Below are 21,861 nucleotides of genomic sequence, written 5' to 3' on the forward strand. Positions count from 1 at the left end.
AAAAACATGTAGGCAAATACGAACCAGAATCATTTTTCTAGATGGGTGCTAACTAAAACACCTTTTACGACGTGACCAGCTTCAGGTATTTCTCATCCATCATGGACAGAAAATCACAGTCCAAGTCCAGTCGAAAGAAGCGGAGCCGGAAAAACCGGAAGAATAAAAGCAGCGGTTCCCCGCCACCCGAGTCTGGTGACTCGGCAGACAATAGGGAGGAACTTTCGGGTGGTGAAGACGCTTCGCTCGCTGCTGAGGTGCGCCAAGTTTCTGAAGTTACTCAACTTCCCAAAGTTCAGCTTGGCAGAGCTGTAGAAGGTTGCATAGGAGCTTCGGATACAATTATAAATGAAGAACAATTGAAACAGGAACATGAATCTGTCATTTCAGCCGAGCAAGAGTGGACGCAATTGGAATCGGAAGTTCGTTCACAAGAAGGTAAGAAACTACCTCTTCGTGGATTTTAGGCTAGTCCTAACAGTACGGGAAGTAGAAAATTACACTTAAAACTTCAAAATCTAATTTTTAACATGTTCCTGGTGAAGTATTATACTAATGGTCTCTGTGACACGATTACTGATTGGTACTTGTAGAGCATGGAGCATACCTGTGGGAACGGCTGGGGAGAAGTGACCGTCTGTGGATTATCAATGAGAATAATGGAATGTTAATACACCTAAGCAATATAGACTCTATTTCCAAATTTCCAATACAGAATACAAAACTATCTGTAATTTTTACAATGGTTTCTCTAGAGTATATTCTGTACCAGGAGTTAACTAATTTTACCGCCATTTGCCACGTCAACTCAAGTTTTAAGGATGAGTGACACTGAACGAACGTGCAGGGGAATAAGCCCTGGAAGACGTAGGTTAGCGCAAAAAGTATGCGGCGTCACGCTTAGTAGACTCACTAGACTGCGAAAAATGTTGCTCCGGCCACCCTGTACGTTACTGTATAGTGTATACTATAGCTGTATTTTTTCTCTTGCATGAATTCAGGACAGCGAACCATAAAGGCAATTGATGATTATGATAACTTCAGAACATTTATAAAATTATACTGTGTAACGCTATTATCATTTATCTGACGCATGGCACCATCGAAAACTGGGTAGGAAGTCAGCCTACAACCGGGTAACTAATTTATCAATTTATTTCGAATATGACTCGCTGGTAATGCCTTATTTTATGCTCGCTCTCGATGAAATCATTCAGTTGATGCAGGTCCTGTTCAACGCTATATTTTAATTCAAAATAAATTAAATATCTTTGAGGTTAAGGTGAATAAAAGGTCCCGCATTTCGTTTACGCGTGACATAATTTTCAACGAACGTTTATGCTCCGATTACTTTGGAAAGTAGTCTAACAATGAAGGGTATTAGAAGTCACATCTCTTACATAAATACTACCACCGTACCACGCTATAGCTGTATGCGATGAGCCGTGATGGAAATAATTCTACACAATAATACGATTTCTAATTAAGCATTGTACATTAATAGTTTCTACACCATGGCGTTTGTTTTTCAGTACTTCCGCTCTCCGATCCAGATTAATCATTTGTTACTGTTAGTATCCCCCATTGGGTCGTTTTTTGTTGGAAGAAAACTTGTTACGCCTAATTTGATATCCGTTGTTTTCTGTCTCTTCCTGCATGGAGCAACGCTCGATTATAGTAATAGAATAGAATAGAAGTGTCGGCGTTGAAGAAATAGGCCCATGGCCTGTTGCCGATTCTTGAACTTTTCGTGACTTGATTCACAAGGGATCCGGCCTTTGGAACCCGATCTTTCCATAGCTGACGGTCCCACCTGAGCATAGATACAGATCACAAATTTATAAATTTAAAAATGTCTCTGTGAAAATCGAAATATTTTTTGATGAATCACAAAATTACTTCGTTCTACAAATTATAATTGTGTGCGTTGTAAGTTGTAACTGATAACGCTGATGGCTGATGCCGCTGTTTTGTGTGATAACAGTAACAATCATCGCTACTAAGATAAAGTTGTTGGATCAAGATACGTGCGATTAGTTGTTTCACTTTATAGATTGGCAAGCTCCGATAATTTATTCATTTTTACTTTGAAACAACTAGTGAATATGACTGGAAAATACTTCGAGCTCCTTATTAATGAGAGAAAATGGAAGTACTAAGATCGCTATTTTCTCATAAATTTAAAAGAATTTTTTTCTTTCCACATTTAAACTGTATGCTTTTAACAGCCCTTAACATCAATTATGGTAAGTTATGCCGGTTTGCACCGAGTCATCGCAATTTTTTTCAAACTATCTCATTAATACATGAGAAAATAGTTCTTAGCCGCAATAGCACAAAAGGCCACGTTACTAACACGTGATGCGAATCATCGATCGACTTATCCAATGGCAGCTGTAATATTCATTATTCAGGTCTCGTGACGGCAGATTTACCTCCAGCACCCTTGACAATGAGCGAGCCCTGCACGTGACGAGCATATTATTCTACGAAACCTATCACTGAATCACGGTGTTCCCAAATTAGCATACAATTATATTTACTCCTTGAAGTCACATCTAGTCTAGTGGCACCCTAGTTATAGACACTTGAGCTTTTCGGGCGATAACTTTCTAGCTAGTTGTAGAATTGCATTGATAGAAGCGTCGGCAATGAAGAAATAACCCCATGGCCTGTTGCCGATGATGATAATGTTATATGATAGAATCTAAATATAATTTTTCTCCAGATTGAAAACCTCTTAGACTAAACCTCTTGGACCCTTTTATTACGATCGGACTTGTGGCCGGTCTCCAAGGTTCAATGAACCTAAAATATTTTTCTAACTAGTGAACGCAGCTCCATGAAACTTTGCATGCGTTTTCAATAGAACCTAACGGTGATGTTTAGATCGTGACCATTTTTTTCGACTTGGTTTGCCGGTTATACGGCAATACGGGCCCAAATTCGTAGTGAGCCTAATATATCTTGTATCCTACTGGACTGATTTGACCGAAATTTTGAATATTATATGAAATATGAAATTTTACACCTGAAATTATTAGGCCATAACGTTGATGTTGAGAGCGTGATCATTTATTTCCATTTTGCCTTCGTTTCCAAGTTAACCGTAAGTTTTGTTCAAATCTGTAATGTAGGATAGAAGAAATTTTAGGCATTTTAGTCTCAGAAACGAAGGCAAAATAAAGCAAAATATCAACGACTAAAACATCACCGTTACAGGGTTATATATAATTGGATGTGCAAAGTTTCATCGAGCTACGTTAATTAATTTGGTAACTATTTTAGGCTCACTGCGAATTGGACAATCGGCCACCGAGATACCTACAGTTGTTTCCCTGTACGTATACGCATACTATACCATAGTATACTATAGCTGTATATTTTATATATAACTCACGAACGAAAGCGGAATCAGTAGAATGTTCATGACCTAAACATCACTGTTAGTTGGTTAGAAATGTATATAGAAAGCATCGTTCGCATTTGTGTTGTAGTAAACAAAATATATTAGGCTCACTGTGAACTACAATCCGTAATACCGTAGAACACGAAAACTAAGGCAAAAGTGAAAAAAATAATCACGACCATAACATCACCGTTAGGTCCTATTGATAGTATTGAACACGTTTGCAAAGCTTCATCACGTTGCATTAGCTGAATTACTGAAACTTGGAGATTGGCCGTAAGTCCGGTCTTAAAAGTGTCCGAAATGTACTCCCGTTTAATTGGATACCGTTTTGAAATTTAAAGGAACATTGAACTTCTTATTGAATATAATCCAAACCTCCTGGAGCCGGAGTCACATGCAAACTCTTAAATCTAACTCCTTGCTCATTATTTTTTTTCGATTGCACAGGGTCCCACCATTAAAAATAAAATTTAATTCATGTGGTAATATCACGAAACGATGAGTACCGTGGATATGTACAGAAACAGCCATTATATCTTCTCGTTGCAGGCTACAAACACACACAATTCCATAATTAAATAAAACATTTACTTCCGTGATGAGCGGAATATATTTTCACTTGCATGAAGTCGTGAGCGTGCATTACAAGTTATTCTCACAGATTGCGGCCACATCGCCATAGTTTAGGAAACAAGAGAAGCGACTATGTGCAGCTGTACGGCTAGCAAATACTGTGTGGCAACAGAGATGCAGACAGATGCTCTCAGTCTCAGTTGTCTGGCGATCGTACCCAGGCCGACCTGCTGCCTAGTGCTGCTCATCCTGCCCAAATGTGAAACATGTTATAGGCAGTGGTTGGAACTTGGATGTTCGCTGTTCGTGTTATAATATATATATATGAAAATTTTATCGTTATCATCGATAGGTATTCTCTTGCTTTAACCTGAGGAAATGATGAAAAATTGTGAATTTGCATAATATTTCTAAAGAGTGTATTCATTTGGATCGTGTGTTATTCTGTGGAGGTGGACGAAAAACTTCGAAAAAAAAAATTCGAATTCCGGTTAATTTTTTTTATTATTGTCTCGGATTATGACTATGAAACTTTGTGCAAAGGTATGGTCTCCTCCGTGTCCCCTGGGGCCCTGGAACTTCACTAAGTATAATGTTACTTTCACAAACGGTGACTAACTTGCCCGTGGAATTACTGACTTCTGACTACCTTTAACGTCGGTTTCTTAGTTTTGTGCGTAGTGACTGCGATTTCTTCCAATTTTCAGCATTCTTTCACAATTACTGGCGATGAAATTCACAGATCTCAAATGATAGTTTGAGCATCTTCTCTGCTGAGGTGGAACTATCCAGTACCCACTAGGTACTATATCAACATTTCTTTACTCAAAAATCATTTCACCAATATAATAAATACGGCACTATCACCAAAATTAATACGGGGAAAGATTTATTTACCTAATTAGTTCTCAAATTAAATCTGAATATTTCTGGCCTAATTTTGAGTCTCATCTGAAATGCTTTGGTCTGTCATCATGTCATGCAGCACGCCGAATAGAGATGCATCACGTTCTCTTACTGTGGAATGCTTGAAATTATGTGATAGTTATAATGCTCTTTACATTGACATCTGTGGTTTAACTACGCATTCGCTGACAGAGACGCTCTGTTTTTCTTGAATCTGGCCGCTTAGGAGGCCGCCTAACAGTGAGGCTGATTGAAATGAACCTCTTCAGTAAACGGAAATTCTTCACAAACCTCGCCCCTAGCGTTTATTTAGCATGTTTGTCGCAGGAATTTGCCGGTTTTGCAAATTATTAAAAAACTATATTGTTGGCTCAACGTATATCGTAGGCTGAAGGTTACGCTGGCCCAACTCGTAGATTCGTTGAAGCTATTTGAGATGATTCAGTATTGTTTAGAGAAATTCGTTATCAGCGCGACAATCTGTTTATATATTTTTTATGTTGTCAGAATTAACATAAAAACGTCTGCCGTTGGAAAAATGGGGATAGTTTCGATAAGCCGTCGCAATTTAAAACAATTTCCTGGTGTAGCATTGTATGAGAAGTACTTCTCTTTGGATTTAAACACAATTATCTCTAACTTGTTCAGAAAATTCTAACAAAAAAAACTAGTTACACGAAGATGTTTGGCTATTAAAACCGAGCGCTTAATACGTATATATATACGTATATATATCACGATGCCTTCTTATGAAACTAGACGAAAGTGAATGATGAGTCGCTATTAGACAAAAAGCATGGAAGTTCCTACCTTGATGAGGACTGAAGCTGTTATAGAAATTGGTGAGGTTGGCAGGAAAGAGGGAAACGATGAACTGCCATGTTACGTTGATACGTCAAAAGCCGTGTCACGGTCTGTTCTCTCTGCCCCTGCGTTGGGCGAGATAATATTGAACAGCAGGGTGGTCATGGAGGAGCATTACAGCTCATCTACTAGGTGCACTACGCTTATCAGAAGAAAACTGAAAAGTGAGTTTATTTAAATACAGGATGCACTATATTTTGAAGTACAGCATTTTATGAATTTATCCATTTCAGTTATCCTGCTATACTGCTGTAACTATTTATGCTGTATGTATTTTTTTTGCGATGGACGCACGAACAGAACTTTTTTCTGGCACAAGGATCTCTCATTTTCTTTTCTTTAATATATTCACTTCTTAACTAATCATTTTACTGTGGACTGTGGTACAACGGTTGTGCGATTATGTATCGAGATGATAATGCATCGAGCTACTAATCATTTTCATCTTGTGCTGTCTCCGGCTATATTTTCTCAGTGAAACTAATTATTCCTGTAATGGGCAAAAGAGATCAATTAAATTGTTGTGAATAGCAATTATTCTTACTGTTTAGGAATTGTGAGCGGGCATTTCAGTAATAGTGTTTCGAAAAATTGGGCCTTACGCCGATCCTGCATATTGCAGAATTTTTGCCGCCTGCCGAAAAGTTTGAACCCGCGACTCACTCCAAACCGCTCTTGCTGTTCTGCTTTATCATGTCTCCTAAACCGATTGCAACAAGATTTTCTTTGAGCTACCTGGGATCGAACCAGCAACGATAGGCTTTAATTTAGGTGCTCTAAACTTTTAAGCACTTGCCTCTTACGATCACCCACATCTTGGTATGTTCCTGGTGGCAACAACGAAATCACGATAGATGATCGGAACATCATGCTCAATCAAGGTTTTGCAAACACGGAAAACGCTTGCAAAAAATTACTGCAACTATTTTCACGCCCACACGAGTTTACTTTACTACACAATCTTGAATCTTTATTAGTACTTGAACTTGTTGATCAATATACGTCCGGTTGTTTTTATTTAACGTACTTAATTGTAATTTGTAACTTGTGAAAGGAAATAGTTGCGGAACACTAGTGTGCAGTTTTGGGTATACAGCAGTTCTTATACCCAGCAGTTAAGGTTATAGCTGCATACAGCAGCTAAGGCTATCATTGTCTCGTAAAGGATTTGGTCTGTGAACGGAAAGTGATAGTTGCTAAAGGGAGAATGATCTCATAAATTGGACGGAGTTTTTCTAACATCATCTCCGTCAACCAATTGGTGCTGGCTATACTCGGCACTCCTAAATGCGTTCATCAATACATGAACCGCTTCAACTAAAGCAATAAAGCATATTGCAGAATGATCGTTTGTTATGAGTATGATTCGTATAAAATTTTGCATTTGTTTTATTTTATTCAGTCTTAATTTAATTTGAAATTGAATCTTAGAAAAGTGTTATTTTCGTGTTTTTATGATAAACAGTGCAGGGTGTTTTTCTCTGTCCATAAGTTCAGGAGTTTAGGTCGTCTAGTCCAAGTTGACTTCATCACTCCTTAAAAAGTCAGTGTGTTCAAATGTTCTGTTAAGGGAGGTCGTGCGTCGTTCTCGTGCTGCTGCTCTGTGTGTGAATTGTCTTTTTAAGTAACTATGCAGTTCCATTGAGCATGGAAGGAATATTCAAAGGTTCGGCTTGATTATTTGAATTAATAATGAGGAAATAATATTTATATTGCGGTAGCAACAGGATGACAGCTAGCGAGCTTTGGGTGCAGTGTTGAGTGCCGAAGCATTCTAAACTACGGAAGGAGTTGTATTGCCTATCGGCCCTATCCTATATTTTTGCGGTGAAACGGTTTCAAACTATACACAAATTTTTTATTCCCTTCTGTTTATACAATATTTTATTTTATCTATATTTAGAATAATTTTATTCGATTGTTTACGCAACGTTCTTGCGTGAACGCAGAAGATAGGTGGGAGTTCGGCCGTCAACTGTGTACCGCAACAACCTGTAGCCCTGGTTCCGTTGTTGCGTCGTTTTTACTGTCGTGTAACAGTTGTTGCTGATTTTAAATGCCCTATGGTATAATTTTGCTATAATATCAATATTTTCGTTACAGATATTAGTTTTGGTGTGATATCGCTGCAATTCTTGTGTGCCTGGAAGAATTTTCAATATAAATTGTTCGAGCATTGTTACCGGTACTAATAACATTAGAGTGGCCGATCTACGCAATAAAACAAAGTTTAGCAAAATAATTTAATTTAAAATTAAGGACTAAGTTACTTCGAACTTTCAAATTGCAGGTTTGGTTGGCCGGCCCTGGCCCTCAATCAATTTGCTTTATATTTTGTTGCAAATCATTCGATTTTGTACATCTTCTTTAACTGTAAATGATAACTGTCATATTTTTTAATCCTATAAAAAACAGAGGAAATTTCATATGAACAGCATTGTCAGCTGTGGAAAATAGGTATTCACTATCTGAAAAGCACTGTCCAAAACTGTAGCTGTTCATTCATTATGGAATGAATGAAATTGCTAGGCCCAACCACACAATTTTTCTAGACAAATTCAAAATGTACCCTATCTAAATTTTAATCAAACCATATGATTGATTTAATATTCAAATTTAACTAGGATGCCAGCAGCTTTACTATTTCAATCATTCACATCTATCAGAAACTTGCGACTGGAAAATCAAGCATGGGCACCCGCCACCCATGATCCACAGAGAAGAACTGCTTTTTCCTGTTGATTTGTATGTTGTGTGTATTTCATCTGTAGTTCTTGAATTTTTTTCTTACTCAATTGAAACAGTAAGAGTTTTATCTATCACATTTGGCCCAAGAACTACCACAAAGCATTTACCTAGCTGCTGACTGCTCAGTCTCATGGTTTTCTGGATAATGTGACCTGGCATTTCAGTCTGACTCTAAAGTTTGTGCTAATGGCTGAGCTGTTGTGAAAATAACTGTAAGGCTAACCAATTATATTTGTATGGTACGGTATAGTATATACTAGTATAGTTTATTTACATTCTAAATTTATTTGGCAGATGAAAGGGAAGATGTCCAGAAGAAGACATTTACTAAATGGATCAACAGTCACCTGAGCAAGAGAAATGAATCAACTGTAACTGATCTCTTCTATGATCTCAGAGATGGCACCAAACTTCTGCTTCTTCTTGAGATTCTTACAGATACAAAGCATGTAAGTGTAGTGCATGTTATGTTTGTCTACAGAACGTTCTTAGGACGATTAGGAGCAGTAAAAGCTGCCTACACTTGATGACTTGATGTAGGTACATATTTAAAATTTCAAATCAATTTGGAATGAATTTTTAGAAGTAAGATTTTGCAACCTATTAATTGGTGTATTACTTAAAATTTTTATTATTGATTTATATGGATGTAGTCATATTGGATTGAGCTTTTTTTTAAAGCTCAAGTTATAAATTCACTGTTAAATGCATTCTTATTTGCTCAATATTGATCTATTATTGTTCAGTATAAAATTATATGAAGCTTGAACTGAATCATCTATTCCTATTTATATTGGTGTAGTTTGGCAGAAGATTTTCTTTAATGCAGGTTTCATTGAAGACCAGAGAGTATTTCTTATTGACAATTTTCTTATTGTTTTTCTCTATTCGGCAAATTAGGCTCTTGATAGGAACTGAAAAGTCAAATATCAGGTTTCCAAGGTACATTTAAATGTCCCTTGGAAACCTGATATTTGACTTTTCAGTTCCTATTTATATGTAGATCTATGGTAGTATATTGAGAAAGACTTGCACCCATTAATAAACTCGATTGTTATTTTGAATACATAATTTTAAAAATGGTCTTACCTAAACTTTCCAAGGTTTAGATCCAAGCAATAATTATTGTACAATTGAATTTTCAGGCTAGAGAAAAAGGAGGCATGCGTGTCCACCGCTTAAGCAATGTGAGACGAGCCCTTGATGTGCTGGCTTCCTATAATGTGAAGCTTGTCAACATCTCAGCTGACTACATTGTTGATGGATCTCCAAAAATCACACTTGCTCTTGTGTGGACCATTATCTTGCATTGGCAGGCAAGTTGAATTATTTCAGCTAATATAATCTTAATCATAATTAACCTTTAAAAAAAATAACAATATAAAAATTTTTTATTTATATTATAAAATAATCTAAATTATTTGTATGTTGTTGCAGGTACAAGGAGTATTGAAAGAGGTCATGGCTGGCTTTCAGCAAACAAGTCTGGAGAAAACTTTGCTTGCATGGTGCCGTCAAACAACTAAGGTAAAAGAGTCATTATTGTAGGTAAACTCAATATTTATGTATGTTTTGTTTTCCGTTGTCATTGCTAGACTTGGCATAAAATGTTTGTAGTTACTCAGATGCAGTTATCCAAAGCATTTATACTTGTAATGAGATTAAAATAATAATTTTGTATGTGCTTCCAAATTACATCACACTGTAAAGTTCTTGTGTTAATGAGTGGGTTAATATTTGTTTACATGGTTTTATGATTCAGTAAGTGCTGTATTTTTGATGTTTTTTGCATCATCAAGTTATTTTATTTGTTATTTTTCATCCATATATACGTATAGTAGTTACTTACCCTACAGTTTTTCAACATAATTATTTCAAATGCAGGGCTATGCTGGCGTGGACGTACGAAATTTCAGCAGCAGCTGGAGTGATGGACTTGCCTTCAATGCTCTGCTGCATAAGCACCGCCCGGAGCTTTTTGAGTGGGCTTCACTGGCTAACAAAGTGCCTTTTGCTCGCCTCCAACACGCCTTCAATCTTGCCCATGAACATTTGGGCATCAATAAGCTACTTGATCCTGAAGGTCCGTCTATAAAACTCTATACCTATATTCTTCTTTGAAATGTTGCCTCGTTTCTGATCAAGTTTCTGTTTTCGTACATAGAGTACCCTGCAAAAAAATCTCGTTCCAATCAGACAAATCATTATCTATTTAGAGGATTAGATATCAAGTGTTTTTGCTAAAAGTTTAAGGAAACCGTTTTTTTGTTGTTGTTATGGAGATTTAATATCTGTAAGTGCATGATACTTTACTCAAATTTGTTGGAAATACTGACCAGAAATATCTTTATGCATTATTATTACACCTGGGACAATTACATGACTAAAAATGAGTGTCCTATTCTCAAAATTTCTTGCCATACCAATGTAAGGAAGTTTTATTAGCTCCTGTAGTTGTTATTTTGGTGGTTGATGTAGATCAAATACGTATTCTCACAGAGTCGTTATAATACATTTGTACAATTTAATATGGACTAATCTCTGCTTGTTTCTGAGGATTTAATGTGTGCAGTCATCATAGATGAAAGATGTTTATCCTATTATTATACCTAGATATACCTAGTGTGGAAATTACATTATGCAACTTCATAAGTGATTAACATGTATGTGCATTATTATTTACTACTGATGAATTTTATTTCCATGTTAATTCAATATTAATAACGACGTGCGCATTTTGTTTTATTACATGAAAATTTTTACCCCTGTTGACTGATAAGTAAAAGCTAGAATGCTCAATGTTTGATGAAGGTCTCTTGGTTGATGTTAACTGTTTTAGTCATTTCTACTTGCATCAATGAACCTGTTTGAGAAAAAATTGCATAATTTTAATCATTTGTGCCTTTTGAAACTATTTTAACTTCTTTAAGTAGTATTATAGTTGATGATATAATTTTACTATAATGATTGTTTTTGCAGACGTGCACACTCAGGTTCCTGACAAGAAGTCTGTGATGATGTACGTGATGTGCCTCTTCCAAGCCCTGCCACCTGACCGAGTCTCACTCCAACACCTCGAGGAAACTTCACCTGATTCATCTCTTGTCTGTTCTAATACCGTGCTGTTCAAAATTGATGATGTTGTGTCTCAGTCATTAACCGAGGAATGAATATAAAAATCATTGACGGTTTTTATCTTCAACTTTTGTTCGATGGTCTGGTAGTTAACACTTGTATGCTCTGCAATATTGTTAGTAATCGGTAATTCCTGTGTTGCATATTATCTGCTCTGTTCTTGACCTCCTAATTGTTATCAATTGATTTGATTTGAAGACCTTCTTTGTTACCATAGACTGAAACTCAAGGAGGAGGTGAAGGAAACAATCTTAAGACCACCATGCGGTCACCCAGTAAGAGCAGTGGCATGGAGCGCCCTGCGTCGTTGGTATCCACTTGCCTTGCCGCATACCTGCGTTGCTTGGAGGAGGTACTCGTCTGGCTGCTGGGGGCCGAGGAACGCATGGATGCAATGCCCGAGATCGGAGACACCACGCTTGTATTGAAGGAGCAGTTTCACGATTTAGAGGTATTTCGTCAGAAAAGTTGGGGTTTCTTTTGTTATACTACTACTGGATGTAAATACCGACTTGATTGAGTCGTGCTCATGGAATATTGATACTAACAGATTTTATCCATAGCTCCAGTTTTTCGTTGTTTGTTTGTTCCTTTTTATTTTTTCCTTCTCGTGTTTACTTGTTTCTTCTTATTTTTTCCTTTTTTTAATCATGACCTATACAGTAATTTTCAAGGGCGTTATTACCTCCAACATTAATGGTGTTTGTACATGCCAGGCTGTAATGCTGGAGCTGACGGGACGTCAGAGCGGCGTGGGCGAGGTGCTGAAGGAAGGCAGTCGTCTGGTGAAGGAAGGTCTTGCTCAAGGAGAAGAGGGAGAAGAAATCAAGCAGCAGATGAGGCTCCTTAACGCTCGCTGGGAGGGCCTTAGAGTCAAAGCAATGGATAGGCAGTCAAAGTGAGTTCTTCTTAATTATCTCTTGTGTGTGATTCCCGTAGTAGAGTTACGGTGTATTTCAAATGATGATAATAATTTAATAATCATGCATTGGCCGTATACTATTCTTTATTCAGTAATGCTCACTAGGCCTGTGACGGGATGAGCTTATCAACATGTTGATTTTCCACGAAGAATTAGCACTGCCTCTATCTTCCGACATGCACATTTTAACTTAAAAAGAGGCACGGTTTTAACTTAAAAAGAGGCACATTTTAACTTAAAAAGAGGCACGTTTTAACTTAAAAGAGGCTCCTCCAGGCTGCACGTGAAGTTGATGAAGCACCAGCAGGAGGAGCTCATGTCCCTGAAGAGTTGGCTAAGCTCCACTGAGGAGCGCATAGCTGCCATGAGTCCCGTGGGCAGCAGCCTGATGGAGGTGAAGCAACAGCTGGAGCAGCACCGACAGCTGCAGCGAGACCTGGAGAACGAACAGAGCACGGTCAGCTCACTCAGTAACATGGTGGTCGTCGTCGATGATCCTGCTTCAGATGCTGCTTATGCTCAGCTCGAAGACGAACTAACGGCTTTAGGTTAGTTATTAATGTGCCTGCTTGAAATATTATCTCGAAATGCGTAATTATTGATATTCTAATGTCGCTTAACTTAGGGCAGGGATAGATACCGTAAGTTTGAGTTTATGGGAAATTCTTTGTTTGCATGGTATTGATTTCGCATACTGCTGGTTTTAATAGTTGTTTTCCCACAGAATTTCAAGCAACTTCTCTGTTCCTGCTCCCTTTACTTTTTATAATGTCTTTAATCATTCATTCCTATAAATTTATTTTAAAACTTAACAATATATATTCCTTTTGGATGGAATTTTATTCTATTCAACGGCTCATGTTGTGACCTCAATGAGATAGGTACGGTATGTCGCAGTGCTTTTTTACTGTGTGAGTACACAAATACTGTGCCTAATATTTTGAGATTAATTAGGAACTGATTATCAGGTGAGCGGTGGGGCCACGTGTGCAAGTGGTCTGAGCAGCAGTGGGCGACGCTGCAGGCCTTAGCACTTCACTGGGGGCAGCTGGAGGAGGGCGTGAGGCAGCTCACGCTCTGGCTGGACGGCAAGGAAGCGCAGTTGCGACATATTGAGAGCAATCCTTCCACAAACCAGCAGCATATTCTCTCCCAGGCTTCCATGCTGCAGGTCCATGTCTGAACTCCACTCAATTATTCTGGTTTTCTTGCAATAAATGGGTGTTAAATACGGGGGCTGTTGGCAGACTTAGAACGAAAAAGCATGGCTCTGTTGTTAATGACAGTGAAAATACAGGATAAATGTCTTCAGTATATTTGCCCTCTAATCTCATAGCTACCAAAATGCACGTTTGTTTTTATTCGAAAACGCATTTAATGTTTTACTTTTGTCGGTTATTCTTATTTTTGTTTGATTTTACATTGTGTGTGTTTGTGGGAGCAGGAGCTGCAGTGCGAGCTGGAGGTTCGTCACGAGCAGCTGTCAGGTCTCCACGATCAGTGCAGCGTCGTGCTCTCAGGCGTTCCTCTGCACAGCGCTGCTCATACTGAGTTGCCGCGCACCCTTGAGAACATCCAGGACCGATGGGACTGCCTTCTCTCCATCATTGAGGCGCAGAAAACAAGGGTAAACTCAGCACTGATGTGTATACTTATTTTCATATACCGTATCATTATGGTGCGGGAAACAAGGGTAAACTCAGCCTTAATTTGCTTCCTTCTCTCCATCATTGAGACGCAGAAAACAAGGGTAAACTCAGCACTGATGTGTATACTTATTTTCATATACCGTATCATTATGGTGCGGGAAACAAGGGTAAACTCAGCCTTAATTTGCTTCCTTCTCTCCATCATTGAGACGCAGAAAACAAGGGTAAACTCAGCACTGATGTTTATACTTGCTCTCATCTATCATTATTTTGCGGGAAACAAGGGTAAGCTTAGCCCAAATTTGCTTCTTTCTACCAATATGGCGCGGAATACAAGGGTAAACTCGGCACTGATGTGTATAATTACTCTCATCTATCATTATGGTGCGGGAAACAAAGGTAAACTCAGCCCTAATTTGCTTCTTTCTTTCTATCATAATGGCACGGAATACAAGGGTAAATTCAGCACTGATGTTTATACTTGCTCTCATCTATCATAATGGTGCGGGAAACAAGGGTAAGCTCAGCCCTAATTTGCTTCCTTCTTTCTATCATAATGGTGCGAAAAACAAAGGGTAAATTCCGGAAAGACGAAACTGCCTTCATTCAATCATTAAAGCGCAGAAAACATAATAATTTGGTAGAAATGAGACTGCTTGCTCGTCATCATTGGAGCGTAGAAAACTATGTTAAACTTTATGACAATTATATTCAGATAAATAATGAAGCGGTCACCCTGGTAAACGGGTTGTCTCGGCATTGGAACTCTCGATACCGGCCCCGTGTAATAATCTTTTATGTTTTATTGTATTCCAAATCAGTCGAGTTGTCTCCGACAGGGAGACTTGTAATTGCAGCTTATGAATGCTGCTTTAAAACCTCGAACCGCATTTTTCATAAAAATTCATGCACTGAGAAAATGGGTTGACCTTTTTTCTCGATTTTACATTAGAGAAGTTCTCTTGTACTTGCTCTTGAGTCTTGAACTACGGTAGTGTTGAAATGCACATGCTAAAAGTAATCTCTATCAAGTATCACAAATTCTGTACATTTGAATTGGATTTAAATGCAATTAGTCATAGGTAAACATATTTCGAATGCGGAAGGTAACAATTTATTTATATCTTTCTGCTAAATTGGAAGTTTTGTCTATTAGTCTATTACCCTCTAAGAAGTTTTAAATAAAATGCGAGAAATTCTCTTGAATTATTGAGTTCGACATGACGCCAGTTAATTATGATTTTCTTGATGTCAGTTGGCGAAGTGTGGCATCGACATCAGCACCGTGGTGCTGGTAGGCGGCAAGAGAAGCAGCACCTCAGACTCTGGTGAAGTGAGTGGTGATGTCACCACAACTACTGCCAAGACTGCTCACGGCTCTACCATCATCACCAGGGTCATCACTACCAAAAGCGTCTCATCTCAGGTCACTATAGATAACTGAAGTGCTAGTATATCTATAATTAATTGTTGTGCTTGATGCATGCATATGTTGTTCGTATGCACCTTACATGGCAATTATTGATAGAACCTCATTCTACAAATTTTACGCTCATATACATATTTATATGGTGTATATGTATATAGTAATCCAGATGATGAACTTTTTATAAATCGTGTGTTTTATAAAACTCTATTTTTTGTTTTATTCTATTTCTGTCAATGTCTGGTTTCTTGTGATCATATTTTTTCATAAACGAATAGAGATATCGTTAGTGATTGTGGATACTTGAACATATTGCAAATTTTATGATGAGGACTAATAAAAAAGGAATGAGATTATACAAAATTTTATTCCTTTGCATTTAATCTGCCATTTCTTGTTAATTTGACTACAGTATTAAAAGTGAAATATTTTGGCAATATCGGGCTGCATTAAAGGAGCATTATTTATTCTATTTATCTGAAGTTTGCAGAGGTGAGGACCCTCTGCTAGGTGAGAAAGCGGTGGTGCTGAGTATGAACGAACGTACATAAAATAGGATGAAACAAGACAAGATGTGTTATTTGCGATATGATGGTGGGACGAAAACTGGTGAACCTGATGATGGAATGCGAGGCATATGAGAGTGAAAGAAATATAATAATTAGGATCATTCTGAAGAAATGAGTACTAATTGCGTGTGATGAGAAATGAATTGCAGTGATTGTGTTTTTGTCTGATGGAACAATCTTCGATAGAGTACAATTTCGAGCAGCATGTGTAGGCTGGAAGGGTGGAGGAGGATGAAAAAAATTTGGCGTGTGTTCACTATCGTGGTGGTGCAGCTTGGGTGGTGGGACGGGTGATAGGTCAGTTTTTTAGGACACTAAGGCCAGTTTAGGTAGTGCTCGCTCATCCGCCTGAACCATTTTTATTTTTTCAACAACACCTGGGACAAGTTAGGTTCTCTTTCATCAAACATTCCAACTGAATATGATGAAGTACTGAGCTTCACGAAATAATTTGTCTTGAGTGGGAATTGAACCGTGGTCGCCGCATGCAAAAGACAGTGTATCTTTCAGTTCAACTGAAAATGTTGTAGTTTTCTGAGTATTGTTACGGCCACATTTCAAGTATATATTACTATGAGGTGCCTGGCTGGCTGACTGATGCAGAGGTTTGAGATGAGTGCTCTCCGAAAATAAATTTCAGTGGAGGGCATAGGATTAAATAGAGTTTTTTAGTTTTAATTCATCCCATCATTTGTTCTGTCACTTCTGTGGATGGTGGCGTTGTCGGTGCAAATGGCAAACACTTTCATTGTCCAATTTCTTTTACAGTTCCTATCATGATGCTAAATAAGTGCCACCGGTGCCATTTTTGCTAAATATCTTGCACAGTAATCAGAAAATGTCTCGTCTGTAAAGGTTGCTTCTCTTTTCACAGCATCCTTTTATCATCTTTCATGCATCAAAACTATGTCAATCACAAGGAAAAATTAATATTTTACTTCATTCGCAGATCACACTTAAATTTACAATTTACTCATGAAAATTGCATTTGATCACAGGAATCTCTGGACACCGGAGGTCACAGTAAACGGCCCAAGTTGGAACCAGGAACGGTGAGAGTAGACTCTCCTTCGTGCGGATCAAGTGTAGACAGCCCTCTGCCCATGGAAATAGTATCCCTTCATGAGGTGGAAGATGATCAATATAATTCAGAAACAGACAAGATTGAAGCGGAACCTCGGTCTGGATCATCTGAGCCTTCAGATGTATCTGCAGTAATTCGGTGCCTAGAGAAAATTGAGGAGAAACTCCAGCCATCTTCTACCCTCAACAAGAACGACGAGCAGCGCGAAGATCTTCAGCGAAGTGTCATCCGAGAAGTGAGACTCACTGACTTTTTTGAGTTCAAGATGATCATATACCGTATTTTTTCATGTTTGCAAAGTGGTGCTCATTTGATCCTAGAGAACTGGTAAAGTAAAGCTCCTCGTCAGGCTTCATGATAAATAAGTTAAAGTACTTATTTCTAAAGAATTTTGAAGACGGGTAACGGTAATAATTTTTATCTTTATCTGAAAAAAGTTGAGGTCAGATACTGAACTGATTGTTGAAGAATGCAGTGAGGAATAAACTAGAGCTTATGTCTGGTATTTTACCGTCTCAACAGTTGTCTGGACTGGAAAAGTCTTATCGCCGAGTCAGGGGTGAAGCTGGTGACCGCAGCAGAGAACAACAGCAGCTGGTGGCTCAGTGGCTCGCCGTGCAGAACATGCTGCGCAGAATACGGTTCATATTTCATAATTATATTACGTATACGGGGTGACTTGTGGACCGTCTTGTCATTTAGGAAAAAAAACCCTAACTCTAAAAGTTGTTGCCTTAGAAAAATTGTGTTGATGGCGCTTGAAGTATCATGAGATAACCTATAAATGCAATAAAGAGATATGTTTTATATATTTACTATATATAACAAAAAGTTAAGCTCCAAAAAAGTCCGAGTCACCCCGTTTTACGGTACTTGATTCTCTTAGGTATATTGTTTCGCCTTTTTTCGCGCTCTTTACTAGTTGTTCTTGCAAGTGTTCTTAATAATTGAAAGTTTCGATCCTTGGAATCAAGAATTTGTTCCTAAGGTCTGGGGTGAACATTTCAGGTCGGTGAGCGTGCCCAGCACCGAGGGGCAAATAGCTGACAGATTCTCGCTGCTGCACAGCCAGTATTCGGAGACCCTGGATTGGCTTCAGGATGCTGCCGAGGCCCTCAAACGGCCTGGTGGTGAAGAGGATATACGCTCCGAGATTATGGTCAGAATACTAAGAGTATGAGCTAAGAGTGCGCAAGAATCTCGATGTATAAACCTTGGACGTATGTAAACTATCTCGTACACACTTACGTTATCTTCAATATGCCAAGGTGTCATTCTTTGTTCGTTGAAATTCTTTAGGAATTCGATTTGCCGGATTAATGATGATTTACTCACCAATCAAATAATAGGTATTTAGAGGAAAGCAAGATTAGTGTTTTTTTTGTTGAATTCGAATCTTTAACAATTCGGTGAATACGAATCTTTACGAATTCGATTTGCTGGAATGATGATGATTTACTCACCATTCAAATAGTATTTAGAGGAAAGCATGATTATTGTTTTTTTTTTAAATTCGAATCTGTAAAATTTCGGTGAATTCTAATCTTTAGAAATTCGATTTGCCGGATCAATGATGATTTACTCACCAATCAAAGAGCATTTAAAGGGTAGCTTGATATGCGTTTTTTATTGGTTGGTAGAGTTTGGAAAGCAGTGTTGAGGACGGGCTGGAGTCGCTGCAGTTGCTGGCTCGTGTAGCTCAGGAGCGTCTACCTGCTGACACCGGGTCGTCATTACGCTCTGACGTTGCTGCTCTCCTCCACAGCTGGCTCACTCTCGACACAAGGTGAATTGTTTTGATATTTGTGCGGATAGTTTTTATATATTTCTACAATACACTTGGTATTGAATTCTTGTGATTCATTTTAGCGGTGGAATAATAAATCATTGTTACGTGAAGGGTTCAGTATCAAGTGAGGAATTCAACTTAACAACCGCTACTGATAACAATTATTTATATGCTTGTTTCGTAATTTCTAATCCCTACACTAGTCGATGTGGTCTTCAAATTCTCTCCGTTCCAGAGGTAAATTTTAGGTTTCTCTTTCAGGTTGAAAGAGCTTCAAAAATCGTTGTCCGACTCATCGTTTCGTGCAGTTGATCCAGAATCCGTGATAGAAGAAGTGAGGACAGTTGAAGTGGTTGCCAGGGACGGAACGAGTGGCCGCAAGGTGGTAGAAAAAATTGAGACTGTCGTGCAAGAAGTATTAGAGGTGCATGTTGAAGGCATCGAGAGCTTAGAGCTGTGGTTGAGTCGAGTAGAACTTGAAATCTCGTGTTCACCAATGTTGGACGTCTTGCCTAAGATGGTTACTCATGTGAGTACGCTCCGTAACTATTTGAAGCGGGTCATAGCTGAAGCTGATCGACTTATAGAGCACCAACGGGAGTTGTCGGGAAAAATGACAGCGACTTCTTTGGCTGAATCTCCAGACTCGAAATCTACAACTGTGGTGACTGAAGTGACGAACAACATGGCTGAGGTGATGTCAACAGTTTCAGGTGCTGCTGATAAGTGTGCCGCTGTCAGGTTGTTGCTAGAGCGCCGGCTGGCTGTATTGACTGAAGGTATCGAAGCTCTTGAACAGCATAAGGCTGAAGTGAAAGGACTTCAGTCATGGCTGGCTGAAGTGCAAGTCTTCCTAAAAGCTGAAGAAGACCAGGTATTGGGCCGAGCTGACCTGGAGACCCTAAAAGCTCAGCTATTGCAGTCGAATGCATTGGAAGATGATATCGCTACACTGTCAACCAATATGCTTAGAGTTGAACAAACGTGTGCCAAACTCGAGGAAGGGACACCTCCTGCTACTGTGACGGAAATCAGTGATGTTAGTGCTGCACTCCGCGAAGAGGCTCGCGCCACTGCCCATACTCTTCGATCGGAATGGGAGTGCATCGTGTCAAAAACCCGGCAACTCAATGATAAACTTATCGAGGCTGTCAAATGCAAAGAAGAGGAGAAAATCCAAAGTGAATGGAATGATTGGATCAACGACGCCAAAATACCATCAGCACTGGGTATTGAGACCTCTGGTGACCTGCAGTCAGCTATCAGGGGATGTCTTGAGCTTCTGCAAGAGTTGCAGATGAAAAAAGCATTTGTGGATGACAAGCTTACTGATGAAGAACGTCGAGCAAATGTTAACAAGCAACACGTTGAGCTGAAACAGAGTTTGGATGAGAGGTTGACTCTTCTAGAGACAGCTCTGCGGGATTACAATTTATTCAAGGATCTCACCGCTGCTGAGAACTCTTGGCTACTGGAGCTTGAACAGAAGCTGCAGCTGTGGTCTCGACCAGCTGTCGATGCTGAAGAAATCAGTGCGAAGCAAGACGTGAGTTTCCTTGAATGTCTTGTATTGTTATTGAATGTCTTGTCTTCGTCTTTTTACTTCGTCCCTTGTCAGCCAAATAATTATTACTTTAATTTTGCCTTATATAAAAGGAAACTTGGTGCACTCTTTTACTAACTCTATTCACTAACTTTTTTCTTTTGCACTCCTAACTCTTCATTGAACTGGTAAATACGAGAATCGGTGGACGTTTTAGACGTATAATTTCTCAGTTACTAATGGCTGTCCGTGTTCCTTTTTTTATGTATCAGGAGCTTGAGAGCTTCCTGCGAGAGCGCGACGAAGGCTCTGGTCGCTCTCAGCTGGAAGAGGTTGCAGAATCGCTGGTGCAGCGGCAGCTCATGACCGTCGCTGTGCAGAACTCCCTGCACGATGTCCGTACGCGACGCAAAGACCTCATTGAGAAGGTGTCGTGTGCCATCTTGATTTGAGATATTCAATTGGTGGAATAAAAATCATTGATTGCTTGTTGTTTCACTTGAATATGAGTTTGAGACCAGAATATCTGCCTCTAATTTCTTTCTTGATGGTTGATTGGTGTGCGAAGACAAACGGATTCGTATTTTTATTGTATTTTGTTATTTGATTTTTCTTAAACTTGGCTGTTCAGAGGAACATTCCCGTCAATACGACCTAACAGGTAAAGATGTTCATTGCATATATTTGAAGATGTTCTATTAACGTAATATATTTAAACCTATGAATTACCGACAATGAATATTCATGGTGAGGCTTTGAGATGATGTAACTCGCTTATTAATTCATATTAAACATTGCCGACAGAGTGAAAGCGTCCAGCAGAGCCTGGAGAAGGCCAGCGCTCGCGCCCAGGAGAGTGAACAGCAATACCTGACGCTGCTGGACCGCATATCGTCTCTGCAGCAGCTGCCTGCAATCATACAGACTGACGAACACGCGCGGGATATTGCTTCGCAGGTCAAATACTGTACATACTTAACCATTAAAAAGGACTGGTAGTTCTTTCCTGGCGATTTTATTCATAAGCATTTGAACACGGTTGGCGACGGCTGTGGAAGTCCGGCTCTGAAACGGATGATTTTGACGCTTGATAATTCCTAATTTTGTTAATGGCTTTGGCTGGTCAATGGCTTTGCCAGTATTACAGTGTTTTAAACAGGTGCATTTTTCAAATTTGTGTGGGAGAAGCATCATCTATTTCAAAAAATTTTTCTAATTTATGTTTTCATAATGGATATTTT

General features: G+C 38.9%; 1 protein-coding gene across 1 annotated transcript in view; it reads left to right on the forward strand.

Annotated features, from left to right (window-relative positions):
- Nucleotides 1-15: 15 nt before the first annotated feature.
- Nucleotides 16-21,861, forward strand: part of LOC108669448 (dystrophin) — a 402,745-nt gene continuing 380,899 nt past the window's right edge. The window contains exons 1-19 of the mRNA XM_047883400.1: nt 16-438; nt 8,798-8,952; nt 9,649-9,819; nt 9,941-10,030; nt 10,388-10,586; nt 11,483-11,607; nt 11,856-12,089; nt 12,355-12,536; nt 12,837-13,108; nt 13,529-13,731; nt 14,005-14,187; nt 15,465-15,635; nt 17,203-17,523; nt 17,811-17,929; nt 18,297-18,447; nt 18,929-19,074; nt 19,339-20,623; nt 20,893-21,048; nt 21,425-21,577. Coding sequence (XP_047739356.1) covers nt 102-438; nt 8,798-8,952; nt 9,649-9,819; nt 9,941-10,030; nt 10,388-10,586; nt 11,483-11,607; nt 11,856-12,089; nt 12,355-12,536; nt 12,837-13,108; nt 13,529-13,731; nt 14,005-14,187; nt 15,465-15,635; nt 17,203-17,523; nt 17,811-17,929; nt 18,297-18,447; nt 18,929-19,074; nt 19,339-20,623; nt 20,893-21,048; nt 21,425-21,577 — 4,653 coding nt within the window. The 5' untranslated portion in view covers nt 16-101. The remainder of the gene's footprint in view (nt 439-8,797; nt 8,953-9,648; nt 9,820-9,940; nt 10,031-10,387; nt 10,587-11,482; nt 11,608-11,855; nt 12,090-12,354; nt 12,537-12,836; nt 13,109-13,528; nt 13,732-14,004; nt 14,188-15,464; nt 15,636-17,202; nt 17,524-17,810; nt 17,930-18,296; nt 18,448-18,928; nt 19,075-19,338; nt 20,624-20,892; nt 21,049-21,424; nt 21,578-21,861) is intronic.

This window comes from Hyalella azteca, unplaced genomic scaffold (genome assembly GCF_000764305.2).
Source record: "Hyalella azteca isolate HAZT.00-mixed unplaced genomic scaffold, Hazt_2.0.2 contig1645, whole genome shotgun sequence".
Taxonomy (NCBI): domain Eukaryota; kingdom Metazoa; phylum Arthropoda; class Malacostraca; order Amphipoda; family Hyalellidae; genus Hyalella; species Hyalella azteca.